The sequence below is a fragment of the Filicampus tigris genome, chromosome 4, assembly GCF_054856515.1.
Source record: "Filicampus tigris isolate MCC_2025a chromosome 4, RoL_Ftig_1.0, whole genome shotgun sequence".
Classification (NCBI taxonomy): Eukaryota; Metazoa; Chordata; class Actinopteri; order Syngnathiformes; family Syngnathidae; genus Filicampus; species Filicampus tigris.
The window spans coordinates 21,792,692-21,814,620 of record NC_141220.1 but is presented as its reverse complement, the minus strand read 5'-3'; the positions used below and the strand labels follow the sequence as shown (position 1 = coordinate 21,814,620).

General features: G+C 41.3%; 1 protein-coding gene across 5 annotated transcripts in view; it reads right to left on the bottom strand.

The window, feature by feature from the left end:
• Positions 1–21,929, bottom strand: part of shank3a (SH3 and multiple ankyrin repeat domains 3a) — a 201,565-nt gene that overhangs the window by 129,050 nt on the left and 50,586 nt on the right. For 3 of the 5 annotated variants that reach the window (XM_086027945.1, XM_086027946.1, XM_086027944.1), the window contains one exon: positions 3,786–4,264. In XM_086027945.1, the coding sequence (XP_085884071.1) occupies positions 3,786–4,109 (324 nt within the window). In that variant the 5' untranslated portion in view covers positions 4,110–4,264. Of the gene's footprint in view, positions 1–3,785; positions 4,265–8,028; positions 8,204–21,929 lie in introns of all 5 variants that reach the window. The other 2 variants (XM_086027947.1, XM_086027948.1) reach the window with 2 other exon arrangements.

The following is a 21,929-nucleotide window of genomic DNA, read 5'->3' as shown; positions in this document are numbered from 1 at the left end:
AATGTGCATGTGCCAAACAGCAAGTATGTGTCCACTATATTTTTTTGCCCATGTTTTATTTAGGCTAGTGTACTACTATTGATGAGAATCAAGTGAAGGTGGTTTGTTTATGTTGACTAATTTATCTACCAGAGGTGGGCATTTTACAACATTTTGCTGGTCCGTCATTCGTCAATCCATCATTTTTCGTGACGAACCAAATTGTAATCATCACTTGGTCAGTCCATCGAGCCAGTCCGTCAGTTAAGTCCGTCAGAAGTCTGTCGGTCTATCAGTCCGTCCCCAACAAAAAATCAGCAAAACAGGATGTCCGTCACTGATGGACTCGGTTAGTGACGAATACTATGACGGATAAAAATCCACTTCCGTCAGTGCTTAATCCGTCATTTTTAAATAGTGTCCCATCATTCGTCAGCAAAACGGAAGGGCCCCTCTGTTATCTACTGAATATAGTCATTTATGTAACATGTTTGTGATTATAGATGCAGGGTGTTGTTGCTTTATGGTCCTTTCCGTCATCTTGTGGCATCTATAGAAAATTACAAACCCCTTTTGGGGGGGAGCAAATAGCATCTGAAGACGTGACTTTTACTGCATTACAGTAGATTAATGATTGAGACTGCATACATTCTGGTTTACATACAAATTCATTGTAGTTTGTGCAATGGATTAAGAATATGTGGTCACTCAGGTTTGTACCTGAATTTGATGTTCAGTTATCGCCGCGTTTTCTGTTATTCATTTTTTTAATATTTATGGCCTAGAAGTGTTTTTCATGAAAATATTTACTGTATGACTGGAAGTTAACGGCTTACTTACAAATTCGGTTTATATCACTCCTGAAAGGAACGTGGCGCTATTATAAACCGAGGACCCCCTGTACTATCGTCAGTGTGAAGCGCGACAAACCAATGATTTGTAATGCCATATTTTTTACAAGCATCTCCACAAGTGATGCCGTTCAAAACAGGTAGTTCAGCTTCAAAGCACTCATTCCAGACTTGTTTTCTTTTGAAGAGGATAGGTCAGGACAGCCGACAACCTTGGATTATGTTTTACGTCATATGTCATTACGTTTTGAGCAGATGTCAATAATGGAGGTCAAATCAGGTCTCATTTTCATTCCAGGTTTGATTAACCATTAGACAATGACATTTTTTCTTCTTTTTTTTTTCTTTTAGTAGATTGGGTTTGATCAAAGCAGCAAGAGGCAATTGATGGGACCGCTGCACCTGCATGTTCATGGTGAATCCTTGAGCATGATGACCGCAGTTAATAAAAAGAAAAAGGGTGGCGATGCCCAAGTGTCAAGGCTACTGGGCTGGAATCATTTGGGCGAATTCACAAGCAGAAGTTTGTTGAAGTGGGATAAATGCAATTCACTTATAATGGTTTGTTGAAATTAACATTGCTTCCAATTCAATTTCAGGCAGGCAGGGTTCTTTGAGACCTTTTTGTGCGGCCTATTATGATAGACACGACCACCAAATTTCTTGTTGATTCGTGGAACTGCATGGTGCCAGGGGCTAATTTTGTTCACTGTCCTTTTTCATAGAAAACTAAACATTTTTGTGTTTGTGATTTAAAATATGCAAAATAGCACGCTATAGGCCTTACTCTTGTACATTATAAAAACATAGTGTGATACTATAAGTACAAGAGAAATGAAGAAGAGACACCACTACTGTATTGTCAGTGACTCAGTAAGATGGAATAATGTTAGTTGTTTTTTCTCAGAAAATAAAGAATATATTCTCATCAGTACTGTGATATTATCTACATGAGTTGCGTCACCATTTGTATTCAAATGTCCATTTCTTAAAGAGTTTTAACACCCCGAATATCGATGATAATCATTGGCCCGTCAATAGTATTGTAGTATTGTATATTGTAGCTTTGCTACAAGCTAGTGGGGCCATTCTTAGGGCACAGTTGTTTGGTTATTGTTGAATACACAACATGTAATTCTCTTTGTTTAATGTTTAGTTTGGCAGTAAACTTCAAGTGGGAGTGGCAAAAAACTGAAGTATCTTTTTTTTGATGAACTGTTCACTATTTTCCAAACTGCTGCTTATTATGAAGTGAGTTGAATTGAGTTCACTGCCAACATACAATGTTCATATCATAAGTTTGTGCTCACAAGTCAGTACAAAAAAAAAATCATCCGAATGACAGCTTGACTTATATCTAGGACTGATATCCGGTGCTAAAGGTATCTAAAAAAAATGTGTCATTTGTGCTGTGTCTTGATCAAAAAATGGAAACGGACAGCAAGGATGTGTATGACTTCCAGCTTTTACATTAGAAAATGATGTGCTTGCCTGTGCATTCTGAGAAGAAAAAGAGGTCGTGCATGCATTTCCTGGATACCGAGGAAGCAATCAATGCCACCGACTAATGGATTGAACTATTTTATGAAGAAGAATGTAAAGTTTGCCAGATGGGTCATAACTACCTTTACACAGCCACCTAATATGCTCCCTACCATGAAGATTTACAATGCTTCTCATGGCTCTGTCTCTACTCAGTACCCACCCCGTTGCATCTCCTTCCACACTCTCCTTCCTCACTTCCAGCTCTCGCTTTAACCCTTATACACCGTTCGGGTCAAATTTCACCCGATTTGATATTTGGCAGCTATTAAAAGTACCCAAAATGTCATTCTTTCACACTGAACTTGGATGGCTTTTCCTAAAGGGATCCAAAATAAATCCATCCATCTTCTATACTGCTAACATTGCTAACACAAAAATAGAGATATTTAAAAATGTCATTATTTTGTACAGGCGCTACAAAGTTTGTGTTTTGGGGTCAAATTTGACCATGCCCACTACAATGGATTTTGGATTTCGAAGTGTCTGCTAAAAGGAAAATGGTAGTAATGGTGGGAATCTTGAAACTATAAAACTGCACTTTCCATAAATGTGAATATCTTTTATGGGCCATGGGTAACAGTGCTCAAAAAGGCGCTTGAAACAATCTAGCGAACTGTCTGTGTTCCACCACATCTGCACAGGTTCCCGTAGTAACAGGCACCTGTTGGTCCTTTAACAGGCCATGGGGGAATCTTGAAAGCGTATAAGTATCCGAGTCATGTATGTGCATATCTGAGGAATAGTTGGGATGATGTTCAGAGAAGTTTGCAACAGTCCGAGAACTGTCTGTGTTTCCACCACATTTGCACAGGCTGCTGCAGAAAAACGCACCTGTTGGTCTTTGAAGCGTCATGGGGAAATCCCGATACAGTGAAAGTCAAACAGCATAGGAATAATCATACATGCTAAACATGAGGAAGAGAAGTCACACAGAGGTCAGAGGGTGCCTTGGCACAAGCGTGAGATGTGCACCTGTACAAACAGGCAATGTTTTCACTGAAATTGTTTAAGGATTGATCATCCATTTATTCATATCAGACAAGCTTTAATACAATGTGAATAAATATGTAGTTCATCATTTGATTTATACAATTACTATGAAGATACTCTTAGTCCTGGTCAAAATTGACTCGGAACAGATGCACTACATGTGCATGGGAAATGAACAGTACGTAAGGGTTAAGTGGCCAATTGTCAAAGTCAGCTCCAGCCCAGTTAATGAAGAGCGAGATTTATTAGCGGGGCTTTTGGAAGGTGGCAGGATGGATAAACACAGTGAGAAAAAGAATCATGGAGAACAGAGTGATGAACAAGGAAGGTATAGAAACAAAGTAGGAAAACACCAGTGGATGAATGAAGCAAAAAGTAATCATAGAGAGGGGAGAGGCCAGTCTCCGGTCTGTCTCTTACCGTCTGTTGCAGGTCTGGGATTCCGATGCGGATCACGACCGTGTTGCCCGTGGGCTCCTCCATGGGTGCAGTGGCGCCGGGTAGGAACGGCGGCGAGACGGGAACGGGAACACCGCTGCCGCTGTCACCGTTACTGGCGCCGACGATGTCCTCTTCCAGGGAGCTGCCGCCGCTGTCGGTGCTGGCTCCCTGGCTGCCGTTTGCGGTGTGTGCGTAAGAGGAGTGTGCGCGCGGGTGTGTGTGCGCGCACTGCTGCTGCTGCTGCTGGTCCTGCCGTGGAGGGCTGGGTGGCTCATGTTTGCCGGCTGCCGGACGCAGAGGCATGCTCTGTGTTAGGGACTTGGACTATCTCTCTCTCTCTCTCTCTCTCTCTCTCTCTCTCTCTCTATCTCTCTCACATTCACACACAGATACACACACACCCTTGTGGCTGACACGCACACGGAACACACACACCTCTTGGAGCATGCATCTCTCGCCTGGGAAACACAAAAAAAGAGGAAGGGAGAGAAGAGAAGGGGGGGCGAAGAGCGGAGGCAACAGAAGGGAGACGGAAGGGAAAAACACAAGCGGATCAGAAGTGCACGAGCATTGAGGAGGAGTCCAAACCAACACATTTAAAGATCCTGAGAGCACAAAAATGAATCATTGCAATCGGGTGGGGAAGCTTTTTTGGTTTTATGCTGCCTAAAGTTAGGGATATTCTCTACCTCTTCTATTCTTGTATTATGTTCACAGTGTTAATTCAACACTTAGAGTTAAATTCAACACCGTGTCTGAGTGCATTTGGTCCTTATCAGAATTGGTGTTAAAGTAACTCTTTCCACAGTGTTAAAACATTCTGTCTTAAAACAACTTAAAACTGAGTACATATTTTTCACTGGCTACCACGGCACAGTGTTAATACAATTCAACACCACAAGTTAAATAACTCTGGAGAGAATAAATATGACTCCCAATGTGTTGATTATTTACTCTACACAGATGAAAATTGAGTGTTAAAATGACTCCCACAGAGTCGATTTTAACACTTTTTCAGGGGTTTATATAGCTCCATACAGAGTTGAATGAACATTTTGTAAATAGTTCATCATTTTACACTGTGCTAGAGTTATTGAACAACATTATAGGAGTAGGGAGATAACATTACTGAGATATATTTAACAACCAGTTTAGTGTTAGTTTCACTCCCAGAAGTGTTGAAATATTTCAATTGATTATATTTCTTTTTTTTTCATTGCAGGAACACCCATTGCACAAATTAGCTTTAGGTGAATTTATCATCATCACTTCACCCTAAGTGTGAAACCATTACATGACAGGGACATAGAAATAATGCTCTCCTCGTTGCTGTTGTGTGGCAGGAACTCATCTGACACACTGCCACTTTCAGTCACACTGTCCCATTTCCCCCCCCAAAAAAACACTACAACTCTGATGTAAGAGTGAACTTAACATCTCTTTGGTAGTTTAACAATTAAACATGAACATAACATTATTAATAAAAAAGAACAGTTAAATTTAACTGTCACACTTTGCACTCCCAGAAGTCTTTGCGGCAGAGCAGTTCTAATCGAGTGGGTGAGGCTTACTCCTATTAACTCTATGCAGACTTATTTAACACTAAATAAATCAACTCTGTCAAATAACTCCAACACCAACTTCCATTTAAACTATACTGTGTTAAAAATACACTTTGGGGATGGAAATCAACTCTGAAACATTTGACACCAATATTTTAACACTGCAATTTTTGCTGTGTTGGTTCTCTTCAAGTAGAACACAGTGCTCCCCGGCATGTTGCCGTACAACTTGGCACTAAAAAGGAGGCATGCAACTCTAAACGAATACTTTAAAACATGTGTTTTAATCAATTTAAATGTGTTAAACGTGTGTGGGAGGGGCACAACTATACAAAGATGTTTTTTATTGTAGGTTTCATAGCATATCGATTGTTCGACTGTTATTGAAAAAATATTTTGATAATATTGTACTAGGATTTCTCTTGAATTCCCACTGTACAGTGTATGGCCCACAGGCCATAGGTTTGCCTCCCCAGCGTTAAACAAAAGTGTTGCTCCAATGTGGAACGATATTACGACAAGGGGAAGGGCGGGTGGGTGTATGGATGTTTGTTCAGATCAATACTGGGCAGGATGTGACCGTCATGCTCGGCTTTATCCATCCGCTAAAACAAACTGACGTAAAGCGCAAACAATCAGACACATAACATTTTTGTGGGACTTTTTCCTAATCAAAGAGGGTCGTTATTATCTCCGCAAAGGACGTTGTGATGTTAACTGGCATTAATTTGTAAAAGTTAGCAAAATTCCGTAGGCAGCAGCCAAAGAAAATGGAAAGAATATTTGAATGACAGCAGTTTTATCAGAACTGGACATATCTACATGATATAAAATAAAGCTGGTTCATAAGATACAAGCCTGGAGTGAATTCGTAATTATTAAGACACCAATGGGAACACTCACAAGAAGAGATCAGGACATGAACTCTGCATTGCAAAAAATGAATACTTTAAGGCTTTGACTATTATTTGAAACATCGCTAGTTGAACAAGTGAGCTTCTGATGGGAGGAAAATGGGCCATAAAACATTTCTGGCAGGTTCCTGAATTATTAAGTAAGATCTTAAGTCAGTGCTGTGTTCCAAAGTATTCTCCGACATTGTCGCTGCTCGCGCTGACCCTGCAGCTTCAGAACGAGAACGCCCCGATTGGTTGGAATTTTAAACATGCACGTCAACAGCGGTGTGATGCAACTGCTGCTACATAGCGTAATGTGCTTGGACATACACAGAGTACATGAGTGCACAGAAAAGATGGCAGAAATATGTAAACTCCAAATTAAAACTGACGTTGTCGACATAATTGACCCAGTGGAATGGTATGAATTAAACATTAAACATAATGCTATGCAAGAAAGTACACAGATTCACCACACAGCTTCCCATTGTGTTTTTCTGAGTATGAACCTGACTATTTCAGAGAAACAGGTTGTAGCTGACAAAACGGAAAATTGGCTGTGCAGTGTTGCAATCACGGTTTCTGTGTATTTTCACATAACATCTCAAGCCAAAATACAAAATATATTCCCATCCAGAGTTTGTCAGAAGTCAAACGTTGCCACTGTCCAACAATTGGACAGAGTCCAGAATCTGCCTCCCTCCACTGTTAGACAGCCACATTTTCAAGTCATTTATCTGTGAGACTTTCAAAACACATTGGTACAAGATGTAAAGGAGACATGTGGAAAAGCAGCTTTTTAATTGCTTCTATAGACCTTTTTTAGCCTGTAATCAACAGGCACCAGGGGACTTCTGGGTTGCAGATTGCCAGTGATGACTACTAGTCTCCCAGTTTACTTAGGAAAAAAAACTAAAATAAACAGAATGAATCTATTAAGCTGTGGGTGAGGATGTTAAATCAAGTAGATGTCATAAATAGATGTACAGGGAAGAGCTCCCTATCAATTAGCCGGTCTCTCATTGATCATGTTAACTTTGTTTGAATTTCCACAAGGTATAATCAAGGTCTTGAAGATACTATACCTGTTAAAATGTACTGGAGGTACAGCTGGCGTTCTGTCCCTTGCAAGCACTCTACCACATATAACATCTTTTTTCCACTGAAACTTCAGACATTTAAACAACGGCAGCAGAAAAGAAGGCAAAAATCATCAAGCCATTTACTCGTTTTCTCAAATCATTTTTTCTTGGTCAAATGACATAGAAGTGTGTGTTTACCCGTGGCGCCATTGAAGCTAATGCTATCCAAAAGTATGTGATGTCATGGTGAAAAGGTCTTTACAAGTAGTTGGGTCTCACCCAACTATTAGAGTTGGCCCACCCATCAAGTGTGAATTTGCACAATCAAAAACTTTTTTAGTGAGCTGCCTATGTCAGGAAATGTATCTTGAAGCAAGTTTCATAGGGTTTGCCCCTAACTTAAAAAAAACAAAAAACACCATCACATCAAGTTTCTTCCTTAATGACTTGGCAGCTACGGACAAAGATCTGCCATTTTGTTCTCACAAGTGACGGATGAATCACATAGAAGCATTATCATGTGAAAAACCAAGCACTTGGATCTGTCAGCAAACCGGCTCATAAAAAAACACACTATTACTAAAGCTACAAGCTAAGCTGTTAGCATTCACTAGCATAGCTGCCAGAAAAATTTACATGAACTCCACCTGAAGGCCAGGACAAGAAAAGAACAGCAAAGTACCGGTATCTAAAACTCTCCAAGTTGTTGGGTACTCAAACGTCCAATGCAATTTCTCCAGCTGCCATGTTTCTGCCAGGAATCAGGGTTCACGTTCAGTCGTCATCATGGCAACACAACGCCGTACTCGCGTTGGCACATCCCACAGTAGGGTGGGGAGGGGTGAGCCACGGTTTATCTGCATGAGACAGAAGACGACAGCTCCTAAAACTGGCTGCTTTGAACAGGGCTCCTTAGAGAGGGTGATACATCTATAACTCTTGATCCTTTGGTATTTTCATCAAGACACCAAGTTTTAATTTGTCTCTTTTAAGTAGTTGAAATGTATATGAAAAGTTGAGGTTTGCTTTGTAACCGTAGTTCCAGTACCATAACTTGTCCCTCAACTTTATAGTCTATTGCACCCCTTATTTTAGAAAAATATTATATTGATCCAAACAACAAGTACACACAAGAACGTTGTAGGGGGAAATAGTATAATATTGTTTACTATTGCCAATTAATAGTGAATCCTAAACACACTTCACAAAATAACAAGAAACATCCACTCATCCATCCATTTTCTGTTGTAATTAGGGTAGCAGGTGAGCTGGAGCCTATCCAGTGGGGTACACCTTGGACTCGCCAGTCACCAGCCAATCACAGGGAACTGAAGACAAGCAACATTTCACACCGGTGGACAATTTAGAATCCTCGATTAAACTAGCAGTAAGCTGAAGCACCCATGAAAGACCAAGACAAGCATGGGGAGAACATGCAATCTCCACACAAAAAAGGCCGCAGCTGAGATTCCAACCACAAGCATACGCTGAAAGAGAGGAAGTCAAATGTCCTACATGTGGAACTATTTGGAATGTTTTTCTAAGGTTGCTGATGCTGCTTAACTTGTGTTAAAGTTCAACTAACCTGATAACGAGGATCAAGTGCAAAAGGAATCGATTCACTGGTGACATCGGTGACAGTGACCTGTGGATGGTTGTTGTCTATTTTGGCAAAATGTTCAACGGCAATGCCTCCGATTTGTTGTGTTTTTGTTTTATTGAGGGTTGACAATAAGAAAGGGACGTTTCCCGTTCAGATTTACTTGGATATGAATATGATGAACACATCATATTTTCTCTACAAAGGAAAATACTATTCTCCCCGTAGAAGGTGAAATCTTATTTTCATTGCAATGTGGAGAGATGTGAATGTATAACCAATGCCGTGCAATGAGTTGAATGTAGATGAAGAACAGAGCATGACAGATAGCCCAAATGCATTAGCATATCACTCCAGCGCTGAAGGCTCTAGTCTGCCACAAGGCCAGAATGATTTACTTGACCAAACTTTGTCTTCTAAATGATGTGCATTCACAATTCTTCTCAAATCAAGATTATTCATGTGTGTGCGACAAATATGAAGCCACCAGAAGCAGGAATGAGTCAATCAACACTTCGCAAATAGTGAGACAGCCTGTTTAATAAACTGAAATCGGCTGGATGGATCATTTCGTCTGACTTGCGTCATCGTGCTCAAGCAGAAGCTTTCGGGATATTGGTACTTGAGAGAAAAAGTAAACGCACAGCACATATGTATCTGTTTGAACCTCCATCCATGCATTTTATGTAGCGCTTATACCCTGCTCACGGTCATATGGGGGATGGATCCAAGATGACTTCGGCAAAAGGCGGACTACAACTAACTGCACACTCTGGACCTGTTCACAGGTCATCTATAGAAAAAGACAGCCTTTCACGTTCACATTGACACCATACCGGAGTAAGAACTGAACCTATGCTGCAAGCACGCAACTCAGCTGAGCGAGCCGTTACACTGAACTACAGTGTATAAGGGGAAAAAAGAGGAGGCTCAACTGGAGTTACAGTTCTCAATCCCTGTAATTCACCAGCAGATCTCTGTAACTGAATTGTACATTCTACAATAAGAAACACCATATACACACGAACATGAACGCAAAAGTGAAATCATTAGCTCTAGGGTGAAATGACGTTGCAGATATCTGTAATTCAGTTTTGACTAGGCAAAACTGAAGTATAGTCTAGATTACTAACAATTATGTAACAATACTAATTTTTTATTAAAAATTCCACATATTTGATATCTGATTATGACTAGTCAGAAAGACGATGATATCTGCAATGTTAATTCCAGAATTTAAATGTTGAATGTGCTTGCCATATGTATACATCTGTGTAGTTTTTTTACCAAATGCATTTGATGTCGGGTATTTTAGTACATCTTTGAAGTGCTTTTTTCGCTTCTTCAAGACATTCCAAATGGTTGTAGAGTACTGGTAATTGTTTGGGTGGACATTCCACCGTCTTTTAGTTTCACAAGTTCTTGTTCGGTTGTCCTGCTAGTTAGGTCACTAGCTAATATAAAAGTAAGGAATAATACCATCCAAATATAGAGCAAAAAACTCGCCACAATAATGAAACCAAGACTCAAAAACAGCAAGTAACTACTTTTAGTACTTTGGCACCAGGTAGTCTTGCTGTCTTCTCTGTAGAACTATTCATGACATTAGCCTTAACTTCCTCATATACAGGTTCTGCTGGATTACAGTCATCGCTCACTTTATAGCCACACAAATTCAAGTCACAGATACTATAGTGTAAAAAGTGAGGATGGAGATCCCAAATGGTCAACAATACCTGCACCTCATATGCATATTTTGTACTGGTATCATGCATAAAACCTTAAAAATCTAAACAACAAAAGAAAACATGGTACTTTGCAGATTTTCTTCTAGGATTCTGAAACACAAACACTGCGATAAATGAGGTACTATGGTAATTTGGATTTTTTTTTTTTTTAAATAAATCAATGAAAAAAAACAACCTTTGGGTAATATCATTGCAGTTTCCAATTAATAACAGTGTCATTGACGATCTCTACGGTGGCCAACTGGATCACTTCAGGTCAGCGGTAGGCGCTAGCAACTCGCATTATGCCGCCCTACCTATTATTGAAAGGATGAATACCATATTTGGCTCAGGTTGAGATCCCAGGTACTGTGAAAACCCCCATTAAACTTAAACCTGATCTAAATAAAACACGTGTTCTGTGCACACCAAGGATAGCCTACAATGATATCATTATTCCTCTCTATAATCTGTCAATTGTGGATGCAGATCCACTGTCTTATTCACTCCACCTGGGAAATTAAGCGAGTGAAGAGTGGAATCAGAAGGAGGTTATCTACCATGCCTTAGCGAGCAGAGAGTACCTCACCTCCTGTTAGCTCGTATCTTCAGTGCACCTTCGTCTCACCCCGTCATTTGCACTCTGGCACAGCTAAAACAAAGTGAATAATTTAGAGGCATCCAAAGCCACGCGAGCATGAATCCGGTTCAATGTATGCCAGAGAGCCAGAATCACAACCTCTGATGTTCAGGTGGAGGGGTAAGGCTTCTCGTGGAGGGAAGGGTGAGTCCCTCACGGGTAACCAACCACGGAGCTTGAAAAGCAGGAGTAAATGTGATAACCCACAACAGTGTGCTTCATGCTCCTCCACACCTTGTATAGCAAATGTCACGGCCATTCACCAAAGCCGATCCTTCAAGGGACATATTTTTCTCTTTCACACACTCCCACACAGACAGTTTTTTTGTGCTGCATCCCTTCCCAATGAGAGTGAATTTGGTAATTGATTAGACAGGCGGAGAGGCATTAAACATGAAGGGACAATGTCGATGCTTCATTTGTTTACGGTAAATCGGTGCTTTATGGCTCTACAGATGAGCTCAGAGTGAAATATTGTTCAACAGATCTAATGGTGCAGTCAATTTGGGAAGGATATGATGAATATTAATACTTGTACTTGTTATAGTAGGTTGTCCTCCGGGGTGCAACATAATAAAGCAATGGGCAGACTAAGAATGTCACCGTTAAACTGTATGCCCAACTAATTAAGGTTTTAAATGCCATCACTTCACAGAAAAGCTCCAATTAAAAATCGTGAAAAATCATGCCATTGTCTCAAGATGCCACTCCCTGCTGATAAAAATCAATGCTAGTTCGTCAACTTTCTTATGATTGCGTCCCAAAAAATAGATCTGCTTAAAGCGTCTGATGGCTGGAATAAATCTCATTGGGTCATTGCGATGAGAAGCGCTAGCCAACAGCTAGCTCGCAAACTAACAGTGTAACATGGATCCTCTCGGCCAGCAGAAAGGTGGCGGGCTCGTCTGTGGCATCACCTTCTCGCTTCAGAATTTAAAAATGACACCAAGCTGTTCTATAAATTGTGGCATCAAGGGAAGACAAACTTTCGGGGTGTAGGCATAGCTATCTAGCTAACTGCACACTGTACTTGTAGTAATAATAACTACGTAACTCATAAATGTGCCCGATAACCACTGATGCGAACGAAGGCACGCAAGTTTTTCTATAGCCTACGTAGTGAGGGAGGGTCGACTCGCGGACGCCCAAATGCCTCACTGGGTCCTGTCTCGAAAGTCATTAACACAGGGTATTTAACTGAAGTTCTTTAACTCCAATTTAGATATAGGTAATATCAGAGGTGGGCATCGTCTATCGATCACTAAGTTTCCGTCTGCATTTCCGGCCGACCCACATGATCCCAGTCCATCCCTCATCGGCCAATCGGCATAGAAAACATCATTTTCACGCCACACACAGGCGCCGCACAAGCAGACACGCTGCTAAATAAAGAAAATATATCAAATAAAAACAACAGACACACGCACAGCGTGGTGATCAGTGAAATAAAAACAATATGGGGCACGTTATTGCGTCTGTGGGACCGAAAGGTATTCAACACTGTTTTATTTTTAATTTTTTCTTTATTTGGCTGCATGTCAGTAGTGCGGCACCTGTGAGTGATGGGGTACCAGTAAGTCCGTTCTCGACGCCGTTTGGCTGACTCGGACTAACCAGGCGGGCCTGAAATATAGACGAGATCTCATAGACGGGACTAAAGCGTTGATGAATGCCCAGCTCTGGGTAATATGTTTGTGTACTATACAGTATGCGTTATAAGTCCACTAGTTGATATGTCATCTTTACTACTCCACAAAGTTCAGAGACAATGATGCTGTTTAGTTTTTTTTTTTTTTTTTTTAATGCTTGAGGAAAAAGCTGAAATCCCACAAGATCCCACAATATCTTTCAATATAACGTTTATTGAGTGTATTTTGATTGTTTTGTGTATTCAATCCACTAAAGAAGCATGCATGCACCAGTGAGCACAAAAGAGAAAAAAATGCCCATCCAGCTGTAAAGCAGTGCAATTAGACCTGAAAATCCTCCGGTTTGTGTGTGAAAGCATGCATACACTTCTAAGATACACTCACACACACGCACATGCACACAAACGCACACTGTCACACACAAATACGTTTACAGAAAGATTAGCCACATACTGCCCCCATATACCTCCCCTTTCCCTTTCTGCAATCCCGGCGCCACATGCACACAGAAAATTAAATATGGAAAATTAGCCACACGCTAAAAGCTTTTGAAATCAATACTCTACAGTAACTGAAGCGCCATCCCAAAGCCACATTTTCTATCCGATTCGCATGCTCTGATACAGCATGTGGCTCTCTCTCTCTCTCTCTCACACACACACACATACACACGCGCACACGCACTCAGACACACACACACACACACACAAAGCCGCACTTACCAAAGGGTTTACCTGGGCTTAAGCCCTGGGGCCTACGGAAGTTGGGGGGCTATCAGAATTTAAAAAAAAAAAAGAAAAGTTGACCAAACCGCAGGCGATTCTGTGCAACGCCGTGGGAGTAGAGAGGGTCACTTGCTGCTACGGGGGCCTATCGGAAGGCATTAAATTCCACATTATTTTTCTGTCAATCATGTCATTATGGCATCCGCGGACCAATCACACACCCGTACCATATACTATGACAATTTTCAGCCAATCCCCATGTACAGGAAGTTCCCCAAGACAGAGCTTCGGACGTCACGTGACTGATCCCCACACGTATTTGTTTACGCAGCCAAGATGACAGGACCGTAGCTGGTGGCACCTAATCAGTCAATATTCTTTCCAATTGAAGGCACATCTCACTTTGATGAAAAGGACATAATGAGTGGACAGGTTGGAATATCAAAAAACAACGGCAGAGGTACCGGTGAATCCTTAAGAAGTTGTCTGACGAATGTCGGACGACAGCTTGGTGAACATTTGCGACCTGGAACGAACTCTGATGTGATTTTTCTACCTTCACCAACAGTTGGAAATGTTTGGGACATGTGTTTTCAAGTCGGGGATGGGGGGCCTATATTTGATGATTAGCCCCGGGGCCTACTATGAGTAGGTAAAGGTGGCCCTGCACACACAAACACGCACACATTTACAACTCGCATTTGTGAAACTACCAGGGCAAATGGCAAGCAAAAAGAGTCAAATGCACACACCCGATTGGAAGAAATACATTTGTGGTTCATGAATAAATTGTAAACACATTCCTACTGCGTGTGCAGAAAAAGGTGTGTATGTACAGTACTATCTATTGATCTACTGCTTGGCAGCTGGGTCTTTGATGCAGCATGACTATTAATAATCAATGGGTCTCTCAGGAGAGAAGTTAATAAACCTGCCAGCCAATTAAAGTGAGGTACACACATAGCAAATATCAGGCTGGATTTGAGCATTTTTCCTCTCTTCTGATCAAAGTCAGCAAAGGCCTAATTTTTGGATGTCTCTGAAAGATGTTTCAGAGCGATTGTCCAGTGGTGGAGAGTGAGCTATGAGGGATTTTTCCTGCCTAATCTGCATAGGAAATGGTCAGTCGACAATTAATCCTGTTCAATATTTACAGCAAATCCGAGTTGGTTGGTAGAGATATGGTCTTGCGTGTGTGTGATGTACTGTGTTGGTCACCTTGAATAGACCACACACTGGGCTCTATTTTCGTAAAGAGGCGCACACTGAGATGGGCATTTGACCCTATTTTGCCCGTCCGTTCTCCATCCGCGACCTGGGCACCATTTCGTCATCATCCCTACATCTTTATTAATAAAAATAATTGTCCTCCAACCCCGCCCCAATATGGCATTATAACTTCTGAGGATGTGGCTCGAAATGAAGACAACAACAACACACTTCCTGTGCCTTAGCTCATGACGCCGCATTGTTATACTCCACAGTCTCCACTTTGCTGCGGCAGCCCTCTTTTCGCCTTGAGCCGTACTGGTCTTAATTGTTCTTTGTTAGCGCGTCTCGCTCTGACTCCATAAGTAGTCTTTCTCATCTATCGGATAATAGACGATGATTCAACAAGAGGGCCCACACAATCTCCTGACAAATCCCCCTAAGGACTCTCAGAGCCACAGAAGTGATGGGAAATTAATTAGATGAAAAGATAAATCATCATAAAATCTCAGATCAAATTATGGCTGAAGATGAGGCTGATCAATCACAATGAGAACAAGGACACGCCAGACACTGGTGGACGCCAAACTGGTAACAGAGGAGGATTTGCAACGTCTATTTCCATTCATTACGTCTGCCTCAAGTTTTGGCGCTATGATCTGCAAACCTCCCCGTGTGTAAATATTTTACACTGTTTGCTCTGTTGCTGCCTTAAAACAGCACACAGTGTTCCGTCTTTGTTAGCATCCATGCAAAATTGAGGAAAATAATTACTGTAGTTTGCAGCACGGGGATTGCCGCACTAATGGGAGGAACGGTAACAATAAAAGGACTTTTGTCACTAATTAGCATAGCAAACGGAGTGGAAGAAGGTACGCTACTCATTATCGCATCAAGATCAGCTCCTTTGATCTCTCTTAAACGGTGACATAAGCTTCTGCGAAGTCATCTGCTCCTGGCATTTTAGGACTATTGATCGGCCATTTGTGTAAGGAGAATACAATACAGGGGTCCTTGGAATATGATCCAGTTTCATCAATGCGGGCCGTGCATTTGGTACCTGGGCCTTAGGTGAGGATTTACCGGATTTCATAAAACCACCACGTTCACGTCGCAATCACAGAAACGCAACGCAAATGCAAAAGGATGAAAATACATCATGCTACATACATTATCTGGAGCAGTTCAGAATCATTATTTATGTAATAGCATGACCAAAAAAAAAAAGAAACACATCATATTCAACAGAGATGCTAATTATTTAATATATACAGACAACTTTTGCCAGTTGAACTTTGCTTACTCTGACCAGCCAATCGGAGGACAGAAAAATGACGATATCATCGCGTCACAGCGATCAAGTTGACGTCTGATTGGTTAAAGAAACAGTTCTGTCGATAAAGTAGTTGAAGTTACAGCACAACTGAGTCTGCAAGCCCTGGGCAGATTAGATTGACATGGCAACACAAAGACGCTGAAATCTGATTGGATTAAAAAAAAATCCAACATCCAAGTGCACGTACTGGAAGCAGAGCAGTCGTATGAAATGCTTGGAAAAGAAGAGACTCAACTTTTGAGAATATATTCAGACAGTTTCAAAGAAAAAATATTACAGTTTAGGTTGCAAATGTGAGTCAATGCTTCTGATCGTGTTTAGGCTAACAGAAAAGACATGAGCGTACACCAATGACAGATAGTGAATGGACTTTTACCTGTACAGTAAACCACCACTATTTGCAAGGGATAGGGGCTGAGCCCTTCTATACATTTTACACTTACAATCTACTCAAATATGTCAACAGTGTGTTTAAAAAGTGTTTTACATTCAGATTTGAAACATATTCTCTGTAGTGAACGGAGATTCACTGCACAACATGTAATGATTAACTTTCCGTCTAAATTAAGTGATGTTTCCAGATGAAGCTTCTCTGAGACAAACTCCTTGGACTGACGTCAATAGCAGACTGCACTTGAATGTTAGGAAATGTGCTCGAGTGCCATGCGGGCTACGCTTGTTGTGTCTGAAAGACCGCTAATTAGAGTCAGTCACCGCAAACGTGTGCCTGTTTAGCTAGTTAAAAAAAAGCAACAGATGGTAACACCTGAGAAGCCCGGGATGTTTTCAGGGTTTCTATTGTGAAACACCAGCAGGATAATTGTTGCCGGCGTTTGCAGCAGGGGGGCTCGTGGAGAGCCCAGATGTAGGCTGATGTAAACGACAGGCACTCACTACACCATCAACCCTCAAAGACGTCACTGTGTATATATCAAAAAATATCCATATTTATATCTATTTGCGATTAGGTGACTTGTGAACATATGTTTTGACCAGGGGCGTCCAAACCGTGGCTCGGGGCCATCTCACCCAAAATCAACTGGGATAGGCTGCCACTCACCCACAACCCTGGTGAGGATAGACGGTATTGCGAATGGATGGACGGATGAACTCAATAGCCGACGACTTAGCTGGCGGCCGTGATGGCCAGTATCGGCCCGGAAACACACCGGCCGTTCGGGAGAATTCCCATATTTTCCCGAAATTCCCAATGGCCGCCCTGCCCCGCCAACCTTTATTAACTATATCATTGTCATTTTAAGTTCATTTTCTGGCCTCTTTTATGCATAATAATTCACTTTGGTTGTTGCCATTTACAATTCCTAATGGCAAAAAGTACATTACCTTTTTTTGTCCTTTTGTCAACATAGTTTCAAATGTTGTCATACACAGTGTATTATGTATTTTTGTAACAGCCGGGTGTCCCAATAGTGTTATCTTTACAGTCTCTCCTGTGAGCAAATCCTTTTTATACTACTGCTGGTGCAATGATAAGATAAGCACCGTTACACCGGCTACAACATTCACACATTTGTCAATGACTATAGAGTTTGCACACGCTCGCTTTCTCAGTCTCTCTCACACACACACACGCATGTGCACCCCCACGCACGTACTCACACACAAACACACAACAGAGGTGATGTATTGCCTATTACTCCACTGTAGTCAGAGTGGCCTACAGCCTAAAGCAGTGGATGCTTTATGATTTTTGGGCTAATATTCCCCCTTAAAAATAACTTTATTATCAAATGTGCCTCGGCGACAGAACGGTGACGCGTACTCAGAGACCGCACGACAAAACGAGATGGGGGCGCCTGCGAGGGGGGCTGGTGTGCAGTGCACTGTCACATTTCATGGGCTCTGACATTATAAAGGAAACTCCATTTGCGCCAATGGAGCAGAAATATAGTTACACAGGGACACAAAGCCTTTATAAATGTACTTTTCGATTACGCATCTGCGACTGCCGCTGCCTCCATGCCTTATTGTCGTCCATCCATTATTGTCACTTCTCTGCAAATGTAACCACCTCAGTTGAAAGATAACAAGGCCTCCAACTACAATGCCTGAGTTAACGTTGGGAGCAGTGATGAACGGGCATTCGCACCCTCTTTTTCATGGAGAAATCTCAAAATCATCAAAACTTTGACACAATGCTCTTCCTGCATTAGATGTTATTGGCAAAGAGCTTTGCAATTTAGCATCGGGGATGCACAAATTGGTGCTCATTTGGGCAAATTCCCTAGTAGGGGTTGACGGTTTCAAAAGAAAATTGCTGACTTCCTGTTTACTATCAAGCATGGGTCCTTGGGACTTTTTCAGGCATCCTGTTATGGTATAAATACACACCTAATATCATGTCGAGTCAAGAAATTGGTGTCAGGGGCTTTTTTCACAGGCTGTGACTAAATGGAAAGATTTTGACGGCATGCTATGCCCACATTAGATGTCGAGGTGAAAAAACGTTACCACTTTGCAACTAGGATACCTGCTTCAATTGGGCCTCATTTGAATTACAGATAAGAAGCATGGCACAAACACAAATATTGGGACATGGACTCTATTCTCATACTCATTCTCATTTTAATTGGATCATTATTCGCCTATATTGGCCTAGATTACAATAACTTTAAATATATTTTTCGGAATAAAACCTGTCTCATTTTCTACTCCATGACTATCTTTAAAATATTAATAAATATAGCACGTCCGCCTCACAGTTCGGAGTTGGTGGGTTCGATCCCGGCTCTGGCCTCCCTGTGTGGAGTTTGCATGTTCTCCCCGTGCCTGTGTGGCTTTTCTCCGGGTACTCCGGTTTCCTCCCACATTCCCAAAAAAACATGCTTGGTAGGTTTAGTATAATATATAGGTATACTTCTATATTTAAGTATTTTCAAGGTGTTACTTGGTGGTGAACATTTCACAACCACTCTTTTAATACATTGTTGATGCTACAATCACATGCATTAAAGTGCACCTGTGTGTTTGGAGGTCGGATCAACAACCTCAAGATGAGGCAGCAATATGATGTGACCACTTTTTTACAGCTACAACAATGACACAAAACCCCAAGTTCCAGAGGGATGTATAAGGTGCCTTTGTGTATACATTTGTATGCAGGCCCAAGTGAATGTCTGAATATGTACATGCACTGCATTTGAAATTGCCCTCCTTCAGCCAAAGAGCCAGCAGAGGAAAATCTGATTCCCCTCTCAAGAGAAATAAATGCTACAAAGGGTCTATGGGAAAAAGTGGATGAGCAGATAAAAGTGACTGTGTAATGAGAGAGAGAAAGCAAAGCGCAACTCATTCCTATAGGCAGACAGCTTGCAGTGAGGGCTGAATAAAAGCACTGACCTCGCAATGGAGTGAAGCAGCCACTGAGCCAGATGTTTACTGCATAAATGCGTTAGCATCTCTGGGGTGATGTAATGAGGCCAACACACTTTAAACAATAGACGGAAACAGTGGGCTGACCTGCCCTAAAAACAAGTCTAGTATATTAGCATCAAAGTCAAAATCGCATATAGTGGCTGCCGGCTGCACTGCGGGCAAATTCAGAAAACGCGACGGCAACATGGTATCATGGTGATCGAGGACTTTGTCGATTCACCGTGAACTCATTTCACACTTATTTCACAGATATTTGAATCCTGTGAAATGAGCTCATCATTCTTGAACAGTTGCTTGTGTGCTAAATTAGCTGGCGTGTTGCCCTACGACACCAAAGTGTCGCTCTGCGGCGGATAATAGAGCCTGTCTGCTTTTCCAGTTCAAATCCAAAGCATTGTCATTTTCTTGACCAGCGGCCAAAGTCATTATGCGCGAGTCTCCATCATCTGCATACCTCTCTCTCCAGTACCTCGCACCTGCTTATGCAACCCATTTAGAATAATGGCCATTGCATCTTCCATACTTCCATTTTCTATAGCGCTTGTCCTTACTGAGGTCACGGGCGAACTGAAGCTTACGCCAGCTGAAGCTGGACAGGAGGCTGGGTACACCTTGGGCTGGTCACCATCTAATCGCAGGGCACAAACAACCATTTCTACAATTTAACAATTTAACGTCTTCATGAACAGAAAATGCATAATTCTCAATGTGGGAGGAAACCGGAGTACCCGCTCAAGTGCATGCAAACTACACAAAGAGATCCAAATCCAAGTACCAACCATTGTAACAACCTGATCATATCTTTCATGAGAGAAGTAAAAACTTGCTCAACCAAAACTTGCGAGTACATTCCCTAAAGCAATCCTGGACAAACACAGGTAGATTTTGATGCTTAAATCATATTCCACAAACGCAATATTAATCAAAATGCGTGGGCCTGCTGGGAATGTGTTCTAGAAAAATATGTGTTTGGGTTGATTTCCTCTTTAACTTCTATTGACACTTGTAATAACAAGCCCAATGAGACACATTGCTGCTGATAATAACTTGATGATGGACTTGAAAAGCATGGACGACTACTGTATCGCTATTTCTACGCATGGCCATCTTCATGAATATTTGTCTACATAATGGCAAATCTTCAAAATGATTATCAAACTATTGATGATGATGATGATGATGATGATGATGAAGAAAAACTGTGCAGCTGTCTAGGTCACCTGCTTGATCAAAGCTCATTTGGGGCAAGCCCTGGAATCCCCACAAAATGGCTGCTTCAAACCGAAATGGCAGACTTCTGTTCAATTTTTGGCATGAGACTTTTACAGGCATCCTGTGATGAAAGACATATCCACCCAATTTCATGTTGATTATACAAACAAGGGTTGGAGGCAATTTTTTAAATTTATTTTTTTGACTTTCAAAGGAGCACTACTGAGTGAATATTTGGCGATTGTGTTGGGTACCACTAAAATACATACAATAGATTTTCACCAGGATACACGCATTTGTAAAAAATGTGTGGGTTTTTTTTTTGTTCTTGTTATTTTCAGGTACGTTGAGGCCCCGAAAAGGGTGATTCATTTGTTGGAATAATTAAAAAAACACAATTATTTCAAGAGTACTTTAGCGCTGTCTGGTCCTTGGGCTTAATAACACATTATGAACAAAAATTACACAATATACACTCTGAACCCAATAAACTGGAGTCATAATATAGTGTGAAGATGCAATTTAAGGATTCCTACAGCCCGACACAAATCGCTTCCCCTTTGAAAACATGGTCCTATCACACACTCCAGAAGGAAATGAATGCAAGTCAAGCTGAACCAATACACACAGTGATTCCCACAGGTGCCTTGTGCAGAGTCATTAGTAATAACTCAGCCAGGCTTCTCCGCTCATTTCTCCCCCAGTAATGTCAACACTCTGAGACAACAATTACCCGTCCCTTACCCCCACAGCTACTTTAGTCATGTCCGTGTTAAAATATAATACCTTTTTGCACATTTAGCCATCTAAACCAAACACATCTCATTAACGTCATTCATTTGGTTGTGAGGTTTGTTTTCCAGAATTTGGTAATCAAGTCAATGTTTTATCAAGCAGAAGAACAAGTGAAAATAGAAAGCACCGCTCCCGCAAAAAAAAAAAAATCAATCGTCAATTGTATGAAAGTGGACACGTTTTGTTCAATATAATTGAGACAAGCAGTATTTTTTTAGAGCATATTTTTATTAATCCTATGGGAAATTTCTATTCCGTTATTGATCTTGAGTCACACTCCCAAAAGTAATATCA